The 12826-nt window shown below is 37.9% G+C and overlaps 1 protein-coding gene across 1 annotated transcript; it reads right to left on the bottom strand.

Moving 5' to 3' along the window:
• Positions 1–1911: 1911 nt before the first annotated feature.
• MONOS_15716fu15781 (uncharacterized protein) lies at positions 1912–7032 on the bottom strand (the record flags this gene model as incomplete). Its single annotated transcript, XM_067868609.1, has 1 exon — positions 1912–7032. One exon carries the CDS (start codon positions 7030–7032, stop codon positions 1912–1914), a length of 5121 nt encoding a protein of 1706 aa, XP_067729858.1.
• Between the last annotated feature and the right edge of the window lie 5794 nt (positions 7033–12826).

Raw genomic sequence — 12826 nt, 5'->3', positions numbered from 1 at the left:
TTCCTTTGTCTTGTTCAGCCCATGAAGCAGCATGAACAGCGAATCCCTCAAATCCACTATCAACTTCTCATGAGGGGATGAACAGGCCATTGCATCCACCAAGTTCGACATTGATGAGGTGGTTGGGCACAAATCCTCCCCTCGAACAAATGTGGAATCTGAATCAGTTGAACATGTCGAAGAAATTGATGGTGATGGAGTCTGTTTTCTAATTTCCTCTTCTTCAACCTTCTCCAATGCCCATTCTGGGATCTTGTCTGAGTCCTTTCCCAAGATGTATTCTGTTGAGCCACTCTCACTCAACAAATGCTCCGATGACTCCGAGTGTCCCAAACTTTTTTCATACACTCTCTTCTTCATCCTTTCTTCATTCTTCTTTTCTGCCTCTCTCTCTGCCCTTCGCCACTGCTCCTCAGGTGACATCTCCATCGTCACCATCTCAATCAGCTTCGGATCCTTTCTGATGTTATCATTCACAATCTCTCTCAGATTTTCTGCTTCATTCTTGACTCTCCTCCACCGAAGTGTTGAAATTACTGCAACAATTAGAATAAACAAAAGAACAACAACAAGCACAATAACAATCAACAACCAATATGATTTCCTTTCTTTCCCTCCTTCAACAATCCTTTCATCTCCATTCACCTTTGGCTCGCTTCTGTTCTTCACAATGAAAGAATCAGTGGATGATGGGTTTTTGTTATCTCCAAACAAAATGCTCGCTCTCACTTCCACCCCTTCTCCTGCCTCACTTATCATCTCCCTTGCCAGTCTTCCTTCAACTTCTGTCTCAAACACATATCCACTCTCATCAAACTCATATTTCTCTATCTGCTTTTCTTCTCCAATCTGTTTCACAACCTTGAATGACAAGTTGCACGGGAGAAGAAGCTTCCCTTTGAACACAACCTCCATTTCTTCTCCTTTCTCCCTTGTTTCAACACCCTCTAACACTGGAATGAAAAGTGAAGATGCTCTTTCAGAAACAATCCCTTCAATTAGACTTCCGTCATTCAATATCCACATTGATGAGTCATCCTTCACTCCATCTCCTCCTTTCAAACTGGAAATGGTCATTGAAGCAGAATCAGAGCAGATGATATTTCGACGAAGCGAAGGATATTTCTCAATGAAAGGATTGTTGTTGCTGAAGTTTCCTGCTTCAATCATCACGGATCCTCCGCTCACTGTTATCCCTCCCTTTGATGAGTTGCAGATTGTTGTATCTTTCATCATCGCAGAACTGCTTAAGAAATCAACAACCGAACTATTCCACTTGCAAAGTTCTTCAAATGCATTATTTCTCTCACTTTCACTTTCTTTTGCAAGAACTCCAACAAATCGACACGAATCCATCAAAACATCCTTCGTATTGTTCATCTCCATCATGCTTCCTTTGCTTAACAGAGAATTACAGGCTGAACAGGAACAGTTGGAAAGAACAATTTGAGCAGAAGTTGAAGAAGCGGAAAGAACAGAAGCTCCTTCTGAATTCCTCGAGCAGTTCTTGAATGAGGAGCTTCCAACCGAAACACTTCCCGAAGCTGAACTGCCAATTGAAAGGATGCAACCTTCAGGCAATTTCACTCCATCTGCATCAATTCCATTCAGCACAACACTTCCACATTGCCCAATCTCAACAACATTTCTTGTTGATTCAATCTGTTCCAGCTTCATATTTGTCATCGAAATCTCATCTCCATTCAGCAGAAATGAAGGTTTCTTGAAAGAAAGGAGTGATGCTGAGCAGTTGTCAACATGCAGAATCCCTTTTGCAATGCTCAGCAAGGTCGAGTTGAGAACAACAACAAGTTGATTGATGTTTGACTCTCCAACAGAAGAGAAGTCAACAAATGAAAGAGATAATTGGCCGCTTGCCTCATGGATAACAGAACTGCCTGAATACGAAAGCTATTGATCAAAGTTAAATTTCACACTCTCCATCCGAACTTTCTCTGAGGTTTTGAGAAGACTTCCCTCATTGACATTAATCGTTGAGTTCAGATACACCAAAGCTGTTGAGGGAGACTCAAGTGAGCGGATGATCACATCATGCACATCACATTCCCCATTGATGATCGTCTCCTCTGAGATCAACAGCTGAGAATATGATGAAGGAATGATGTGTTGAACTCCAACATCCAATGAGTGGCATGGAGCATTGAACTCTCCGCATTGCTTGCTGTCTGTGTGATTGCCTGTTGCTGAAGAAACAAATATCGTCTCACTCTGATATTTCACAACCCTCAGCAGAAGATCCTCTTCCCCAACAAACGAGTCTGTTGTGGCACCCCATATTGCACGCTCCTTCACAAACGGTGTTCTGAAATCCAAAAGGAATTGCTCATCAACAATTTGTGTTTCGATTGAATGGCATCTCACATACACATCTCTTCCCCTGAACGCAGAGTTGTCTTTGAATGTGATATTCGACAACACAAAATTCAGAGGCTGTTCAACCACCGAGGTACATTCCAGAAACAGCCACCCGCCTCTTCCTGTGGTGGAGCAGAAGCACTCAGAAATCGTGCAAAATGAGCAGTCAAACTTTCCTCCCTCATTCAACACACAAAACATCCCTCCTCCCTTTCCACACCTCGTTCCGCCACACTTCTTCATCGTTGTGTTTCGAATCACCATTTTCAATGTCTCGTCATCGTTGTCATTCCGGATGACGGGAATATCATCTGTTGTATTTTGGGTGACTTCTTCGAATGAACTCCACTCAATTACAACATCTTGTTCAACTTCATTTTTTTCTCTCCCTGAACTCTTTGATATCCTCAATCCGCTTGCTCTATTCAACTCAATATTCTTCATTGTCAAATTTTTAACATTCAGAATCGTTGAAGATAACACAGAAATAACATCCTTTGAAAAGGATAGTGATTGCATTGACACAAATTCCAATACAACCGTCCCTCCATCTGCCTTTATCAACCCAAAATTAGTAATTTGTCCTCTGCTTTCTTCATTTTTTGAGAATGAACAGTCTTTCAGAGTCAACAATCCTTCACTTGATCCAACATGCATCAAATAATTGACTCCACTTGTGAAGGATGATGGAATAACAAAGTCAATCAGTTCGAAATTGGCAATTCCAGAAATCTTCATTGCTGCTCCTTCTGCTCCTTCAAGTGATGAGAGACATTCCAAAGAGCATATGTCTGTATTATTTGAGCTTATTGAAAACCCACTCACATCAACACTCTTCTGAAGAATCCCCTTCCCAATGATGTTAATATTCTTTTCATTTCCTTCAGGCAATCGATCCAATGAATAATCGATTGATAAACAAGGATAATCTGAGAACCCGCAAGTGCAAACATCTTTTCCATCATCTCTGATAAATATCTCTGAGCCAAATGCTCTCCAGAAATAAATCAGTGGAATAGCATTCACTGTATCATTCCCATCAAACCCTCTCATAGAATCCAACGAAATATCTGACAGATGACCAGACACAAATGGAAGAGAGGTGTTTGTGATGCTCTTCGTCAAGTCGGATGATTCAACAAACAGATCATTTCCATATTTCGCAACATTTGGTTTGTCTTCCTCAAAAACAGGTGATGAGATCACAAATGAAGAATCATCATCAATCAGCTTCAGTGCCATCCCTCCTCCAAAGCCAGTTTTTCCTTCTTCAGCTGGTGCTGTGCATCCTGTGAATGTGCACAAAATAACATTCAATTGAGTATTCCCTTTCAACTGAGCATTGATTGCCCCTCCTCTGCTTTCATCAGCCAAAACAGAACATTCATCAAAATCACATTCTTCAATATTTATTTCTCCATTTGAATCTTCATCATTGCTGTTATCGATGCTCACACAGCCTCCACTTCCTGTTCTTCTTTCTATTTTTGTGAAATTGCACTTCGTCATGTTCAGCCATTTGGTACTCATTGAATCGGTATTTGTGCTGCTTCCAGTCAACAAGATCAATGGATTTCCATTCAAAGTGATTGAAGAAGCCGAAAACGATTCAATGGTCAATGTCCCAGACTCAACAGATAAGAATAGAAATGTCAATTCAGATAAAGGATTTTGAAGAGAAAGAGAACATTGAGACAAAGTCAGTTGTGAAGATGAAGAAATAAAAGTTGAATGTGAAAGAGAAGGAGGAATAGAGAAGATAAGTTTTGACAATTTTGTTTCAACACTTGCTGTTATCATCGTTGAATTGGATGTTGAACTTGCATCAGAGACTGTCCAGCCACTTTGTTTATCATCTCCTTTGATTTCATGTTTCTTTTCTTCAAATGCCAATTCATCGCTCATCAAAATCATTCCATTCACAACAACTTTCTTTGTTTCTGTTTGTCGTGTGAGTGAGTGCTTCATTGTCAAACAAGGAAATTGGACAATTCCACAATGTGAATGATCATATGCCTCGGTATTGCTCACATAAATTTCTTCTGGAGTGGGAAGGAGATAAATGCACAGAGGGATTGCCAAACTCGTGTTTCCATTGTCATATCCTCTCACCTTATCGAAAGAATCCAGTGAAGCTGTCAACGGGGCTATCTTTCTACCTTTTGCTGTTGTTTCCAGATCGATTGAGTCAACAAAAATATCACTTCCCCATTTGGCTGTGTTTGTGCCAAATGAAGAAGAGATCTGAAAATTGGGATTTTCGTTCAACAACTGAACGAGGATTCCTCCTCCAAGACCATTGGAAGATGAACAAAAGCACTCATCGAAAGATCCACCTTCCACTTTCACTTCATTTGCTTCTCCCACACACAGCATCATCGATCCTCCATTTTCTGAACTTGTGCTTCCACAACCTTCGAATGAACAAGAATTCAGATCAATGTTTGCCTTGTCGTTTTCCAATGACATCACAGCTGCTCCATTCCTTGTTCTCTCAATCCCATTAAATGTGCTCCCTGAAAATGTCAATGAAATCTCATTTGTTGAAGAAAGAGAAATCAGCGAAGTTGTTGAGATGGTCTTTGCCCAATTCACATTTTCCATATGAAATATTCCTCCCTGAACATTTATCAGCTCTGTGGTGAATGCTGTTTTTGTTGAGTGTCCGCTTCCAACAGATATGTTCAGTCTGCTGACATGCATCTTTCCAGTTCCAGTGATCTCAAATAGCCTTGAGGCTCGATTATTTTCATATGCTGAGTCATGCACAAGGGCAAGATCATTGACAGTCAATGTTCCTGTCGAGACAGTAAAAAGAGTCAACCCAGCAGCTTCTAATTCTGTCTGCACAGTTGTTGTTGAATCACTTTGACCATATATTGTGAAAGCATTTGTTCCACAGTCCACACTCTTCGTCTCTGAAATCGTTTCCGAAAATACTTCAACATTGGTGACAAAATCTGGAATCAGTTGTGTTAAACAATGGCTGATGGTGTTGCAAGGATAGCTTTTATCCAGCCCACACGCATATGTATCTTTTGAATTTGGTTGTATTTGTGTTGATGAGACAAACCTCACTTTTCCAAAATCGTTTCGAAGCCATTCACTTCTATCTATGATTTTTGAATGATCCAAGCTGACTCTGTTTGATGTATTCCTTGTTGAGAAGCAGCTGGAATCAATATTGTTTGATGTTGAACTGTGAAGAACAATATCATGACCCCAAAGAGCGCATGTATTATTATGGAAAAAACAGAAGTAAAACAAAATTCCGTTATTATTATCATTTATCAGTTGGTCAACTGCTCCTCCTGAACCCATTGAATAGCAATTGATGAAAAAACAATTTGAGATTATCACTTTATCTATTGGATTCCAATGCAATATTGCTCCTCCTTCACTTCCAGAATTATTTCCTCCACAGTATTTAAAGATCGAATTAATAATGCATTCATTCTGCCTTTGAGTTTTCGCTTGACGCAGATCCACTGCCCCTCCATCATCACCAGAAGAGCAGTTGTTAAATAAACAATTATCAATCATTGGTTGGTTAAAAATATTAACAATTGATAAACCTCCGCCTTCATAATCTGTATTAATTGCAGCGCATGAACATTCGGTAATTGTTGTATGTTGCACGATGCATTCAGCAATTTTTATTGCTAATATTCCTCCTCCACTTGTGGATGTGGCATCGCATCTTGTGAATGACGAATTTTCAACTTTCAGAATCGCATTTTCATTGTCATGCACATAAAGAGCACCTCCTTGTGGTGCTGTGCAATCGGTCCATTCACACAACGAAAATGATTGGCTATCGGTTATATTCATCTGTCCTTTTTTCTGAAGAGCATTCATTTCTCTTTTCCCGAAGCTTATTGATGTGTTTCTGCAGATGAATTCTTCTGACGAAAATGATCCACCTGAGATCCCTCCTTCAAACACATTCACACACGAATAAATGAGGCAGCCATCCATTCCACTTCGAATACAAAATTGCTCCATTTTATTATCACATCTTTTGTCAGATTTCACAGACATGTTCCTGAAGACACAATTATCAATCTGTTCGCTTTTGCTCTTTCCTGAAACAACAAAATAGTCTGAAGCTGAAATAGAAAGATCTGCCATGATGGAATTTCTCAAAACGACCGAATTTGAATCATCAGATGAAAATACGAGACTTCTGGAACAAAGACTGATTTGAGGGATCATAGTGAAATTCACAATGTTGATTGACCCACTTTGCAAAAGAAAAGGAGTTGTTGATTTTTGGTGGGAAACACACGATTCCATCACTACACTTGACTTGTCTATTATTTGCACACATGATGGAGAAGAATATTCAAGTGCCAAATTTTTCAGTCCGACTGTAGAATTGTAGAATCCCAAAAATGCATTTATCACTGAAAATGTTCCTGACTTCCACTTTTTCACTACAGATGCATTTCTCTGTTCAAATGAATAACTGTCATCAACCTTTGATGGAAATTGAGCATCACTTGCATTGTCTTGGCCTGAGAAAGCATGATAATTAGAAAAATGAACATTTGAGAGGAAACCTTCGCTTTTCCATGTGGAACTTCCAGAAACGCCTTTTGTTTCAAACATATTTGCAAGGAGCAAGCACGCAAAAAACTGCAAATGCACATTCATTTCAATGAGATAACACAATTTTGATGATGAAGGAAATTATTTTTTGAAGGATCAAAATGGCCATAATTAAATATTGCAAATTCCTGATTGAAAAGAAAATGAATGTTTGACATTTCATTTTGATAATAATTCACAAAATATTTGATGCAGCCTTGATATAACAACGCTTCTTCATATATTCCGCTTTATGAATCAGCATCTGACAATATATGAAATAATTAAATATGAAAACATAAGAAAAAAATTATATAAAAATCAAAATTTTTAATTAATATAAATTCAAATATAAATATAAATATCAAACAAATATTATATCAGAAAATGAAATGAGAAAAGTATCAAATTCTAATTGAAGCACTGAACAAGCATACCATTAAATCTCATTGAATCAAAGCCAAGGATAAATTGAAAAAAGAAAAAAGTTTTCATAAAAGTACCACAAATCTGGCTAATAAATAAAAAATTTAGAAATACAAAATGATTCATCTTTTGATTCATTCAAATGATGAGCCTTTCTTCACCCCTTGCTCTGCTCTTCCCTGAAAACAAAAGATGAAAATCTTTGTGAAACATTCTATTATTTTGGTTGAATGAAGGCCCATTCCACAATCCCTTTCTTCCTCTCTTCCATTCCTCAATCTCCTCTTCTCTCTCTCTTCTTTCCCTTCAGTTCCAATCTTCTCTCTGATATCTTCTTTGTTGTTTATTTTTTCTTATTTGTTTCTCCTTTTCCTCATTCTGCACAAGCATCTTGGATGAATTGAACTTTGTTTCTTCTGCAATCTTCTCCTTCTCAACCATTTATCACAAATTCTACTCTTTTTCTGAAGAGATCTGCTTGAGACATCATTATCAGCAGCATCAGAACCAGTGGCATTTCATCTGCTCCTCCATATTTCCTCTTTGTTTCCTCTTTCTGTAATCTCCTTCAATCTGCTCCTCATGTTTCCACATTGTGGACTTTGCACATTGCTTCCCTGCCATCTTCAGCCCAGCCATTCAAATAGCCTTATTTCCATTTTTTCTTCGCTCCCAGCAATCTTCCTCTTCTTGCACATTTATTTATCTCTGTGAGCGAACAACAGTTTTTATCCAGACACGCTCAGCTCTTTTCCCCAGCAAACCGACTCTTTTGCAAAGTCTTCTGTTCCGATTAATAGGATATGGAACGCAGGCCTTCTCAACTGATATGCCAAAAGCACTTCAAAAAACAAAAGACAACTAACAAAAAAAGATAAAATTGAATGTGTTGAAATCAAAATAAAAAATGATAAAAGAACAAAATAAATATTTCTTTTTCTTTGGCTAGTTCCATTTTTATTTTTTGTTTTTTTTCACAAATAACAATAACAAAAAAGAAATGCACAGCCAAAGCATACCTTCATTTTTCTGGTCTTCGCTAGTCGGGATTCTTATTGACATATATCAAATTGTGCCATCTTTTCTTGTTTTGTTGAAAAGCGTTGAAGTTCGTTTTCGACTGTGTGCAAAATGATGCATCCGTCTCTTTCCTCTTCCACTTTGAACCCTTCACTCAATCTTTTCATTTTTCTTCTTCTTCTTCTTCTACATTTTCTTCTTCCACTTCAGTGACTAATGTGAATACAGGAATATTCTTTTCTGGAAAACCTCAGATCTCGATGATTCCACTCGATTTTCAAACAGGTAGTTTGCCTTCACAAAAATCAGGTCGATTCACAATGAGAATAGAAATACCACATGCTAGGCACGTAGACTGGTATTGAATCGAAAACTGGCTTTCAAAGCATTCAAAGATGATGGTTGAATATTTTTTTGTTGACCTTGCTTCATGAGGTGAGTGAGGTACATTTTCAGCTGGAGCTCAAAGCAAGCCAAAGATATGGAAGTTATTCACAATGGACTTGATTGCATCCCATGGTACCTGTTGTGTTCTGATGCAGCCTCTGACATCTGCTCCGCTCTTGGCAATCGTTTTGTTTGAAATAGTCAAAGCGAGCTGGCTGTTGAACACTTCATCTCATCCTCTGTTCATCTAAATGGCTGTGCAATACTGGATGAAATGAGCAGATAAGTTAAAATTCTCGTTTTTGAACAATATTGAAAAACAAAAAAAGAAAAATTTGCACAAACCAAATTCAATTGCTTTTCTTGATGACCGAATGATTTTTAAATCCAGAAAGGAACAAATGCTTATGCCCTGTGGAAGTTTCATGGAAAATGATAATCTAACCCCTCACTCCCTTCCTGGTGGAGAGGAATGAAAGCATCAAAAAGAAAAAGTGGAAAAAATGCATTTCAGTTCTCAATTCCAGGAAACTTCTGAGCTTGATTCCAATTTGATTCTTAATATTCCATTCTTCTCACACCATGTATCTGGCCTTGTCGAAATCCCTTTGCTGTTCTCAACCAATCATTTTTCAAACATTGTTTATTGTTATCTACAAAAAAATCTTGCTTCAAAGGATTAGGATAAATGCACAAATTCAATTGTGGTTTCAACGCATCCTTGCTCACAAAACCGTGAAATATCTGTTTGGTCACATTTCACATTTTATCAAGAGCATTCGAATGAATTTTTGTTTCATTTGGTTATGAATTTTTTTATTCTTTGATAAAAGCCTGATCATCAGCCATACTGGGTTGAGCGATTGAATGAAAACAACCGATTGAGCAATGTGGAGAAGAAGTTTTGCTTTCTTGTTTAAAAATATACTGAGAAACCTTCTGCACTTTATCTGCCATTGTTTTGCAGATTGCCTGCTTGAAGTCATTTCTCTCTGACTGTTTTTCAGGCATTTGTTGTTTTTCCCATTTTGTTTGAAGAATGGAGGTTGCTTGATTATCCCCAAAGCTCTGCTGCAAAACAACTGTCGTTTGCGATAATTTCCCATCTGAATAAATTTGAGAGCATTGATTGATGACTGTATAGGAGTTCTTTTCATCACGAGTGTTTTCGAGATTTGTGCATTTGAATATTTCACATGAAAGGAGCATATGTTTGATGCACAATGTGTGCATATATTTTTCATGATATTTTTGGAGGTTGATATTTTGATGTTTTGATGAATATTGAATTTTTTTCCCGAGAAATAACTTCATTCAGGGAGATTGCAAGCAGACTTCTGGGAGAAATTTCGTGATGATTTTTGGGGGTGGGACAACTTGGCTGGGGTTTGCAAGGCATCACAAATGGAGTTTCAATTTTGACAATTCAGCTCATCATTAACTGAATTTTTGATAAACTCAGAAAATAAGTTTGAAGCTGAATCGTGATTATTTTCAAAGCAGCTGGCAGCACCATCGGCTTTTAAAGCGAAATGTGTTTCAGCTGGAGCGAGGATTCTTCGCTGAACTTTCAGAGTTGAATTTCTCAGTCATATTTGAAGAAATACCTCACAATTTCATTGTCTGGCAAGATGGCAGCAGCCATTGCAGAGTTCCGAGTGAGTGAAGAAACCCACGTGACATTCATTGTCTCTGCGAACAATATTTCAGCAAAAAGTTGCCAATTCCAATTGTTTGCACCTCTTTCTGCACATTCGCATTTCATCAGAAAGATATTTATCTCAGTTTGTTCATTTGCAGCTGTCAATGACTGTTTTTTGTGACTCAGCCCAAGCAAGTATTTTAGCTAAAACGAAAGGGAGATGAAAAGGAAATAAATGAAAGAGGAGTGAAATTGGATTTGAAGAACAAGAAGAGAAGATATTTGAGAAATCGCAACTTTTTTGTTGAAGAAGCTGTGATGTGCAGTGCAATTGCAGAGGAGGAGAGATCAATGGAGGGAAAACCCAAAATAACCTGGAGACATTGCAGATGCAGCATTTCAGAAAGCAGGAAAATCAATCAGCAGTTGCGATTGACAGAAAGGCTGATGTTGTTTGGATGAAGAAAACGAGTGATTGGTAACATTCACTAGTATTGTGAAGTGATTGTTTTTTTTATTGAATGAGAGTCTGCCTTGTGAAGAATTGAAGGGAATGTTTTTTCAGTGTGAAAGCCATTCCAACATTGTATCTTTTGATGATTGCATGAAAACTGCTATTTCTTCAAAGCAAGCATGTGGCTTTTGTTCTCGATTGAATGCTGGGCAATTGAACTCGAAAAGAAAGATTCTTCTTCGCTTCTCTCACACTCAATACACAAATCCACTTTTCATTCCACGTTTTCTTCGCTCTTCGCGAATTCTTTGAATTTGCACAGACTCGATGAAAGCAGAGGATGCAGCTGGAAAGACTCCTTCACCACAACAAGGAGCAGGAAAGGGATGCAGATAACAGTTGCTGAAGGAATGGGCATTTTGTGTGTATGACAATGAGGAGATAATTCATTTGAAAATAACTTTTGTTGAATAAAACAAGATATCTGAATGGTTTGACAATATTTCTTATAATTCATTGGTTGTTTTTAATGAAAGTGGAAAATGAATATTTAACAAAGTGATTAAATTTGTGCTAAATATTGGAATGGAAAAAAAAAAAGGATTTTTCTTTTGTAACAAAATATTATTTGACAATATTCATTTCTTTCAATAGGGTTATTATTTTATCCTGACCCTTTTTCTTTATTCCGACCCAAAAAAATGAAGTGAAAAAATTCAAAAAAACAACATGATTAAAAGAAAATGAAATCAGAATTAATTCTTCTGACAAGTTTCCTTTTTCCTTCACCTCGATTTAATGAATTATCTTTTTTTTCATCGTCAGAATCATCGTTTTTAACGTGGAGAAATTTTCTTTTTATTTTTTTTATTTTCATCCACAACAGTCTTCACTTCATCTTTCTCCTTTTTATCCATTTCATTTTTCCTTTCAATATTCATTTTCAAATGATTTTCCCATTTCTCTGAAAGATTTTCGTCGGTTATCACTTTTCCATAAAAGTTGAATCTATTTCTTCGGGATGGAAGAGGGTAAATCGAAGATTCGGGCAGTTTCAAAAGAACTGGCCCAGAAGAATTGTGAAGAACACAACTGCAGACGAAAGCTTTCTGTATTTCATCAAAAGATAATGCAGTGTGGATGGCTTGAGGCAGAACGTCGGAAATTGCAGCTCGTTTAGAGGAAGATGAAGAAGAAGATGGAGCCTCAAATCTGTTTGTCAGTTCAGATTTGAACACAGCAAACACTTCTCTGTTTAGTGGTTGACAGAGGTGTGTGCTGTGTGGCACGACGGTTAAAACGTCGACTTGTTGCTTTTGGAATTCTCACCAGATCGATGGATCTGCGCGAGATGCATGCGAATCAAGAAGGAGAAGAATGTGTTCGTTTTCAAGTGACATGCGCTTTCTTCTTTCGATGATGGAAGGTAGAAGAACTGTGAGAGCACACCTTTTGAAGCGCTCGTTTTCCATCAAGCCGCTTCCATTTACCCATATCTCAAGCGTTGGAGATAAAAGGCTTTTCAGCTCCTCTGGAAGGTTGACACTTGGCCATTGAATAAGAGAAGGTAAGGCATATCCATCCGCTGCAACAGCTGCCACGAATGCAGAATTTATCATTCTTGGTGGTTCTTTCGTATAATCTGCTTTTGTGTCTGCTGTATGCACAACAAGCTGTTTTGAATCTGTGGGAACGCACGTTGAAGATTCGTCGATATTTAAAATAAAAGCTGGATTGTTGTGGTATTTTTCGTGCAGCTCGTCGAGTGTTTTATACCAGGGTTTATAAACACTTCTGCACGAAACAGCCAGTCTGTTGATGTCCAAATTCTTAGGCGTTTTTGTCTTCAGCTCCGGATGACACTTGACAAAGCCGTTCGAAGCAGACATTGAAACTTCGGAAATAATGAGTCTTCATCATCGTTGTCGTTT

This window comes from Monocercomonoides exilis (assembly GCF_001643675.1).
Source record: "Monocercomonoides exilis strain PA203 chromosome Unknown scaffold15-1837935, whole genome shotgun sequence".
Classification (NCBI taxonomy): Eukaryota; Preaxostyla; order Oxymonadida; family Polymastigidae; genus Monocercomonoides; species Monocercomonoides exilis.
This window is presented reverse-complemented; position numbering and strand designations above follow the sequence as displayed.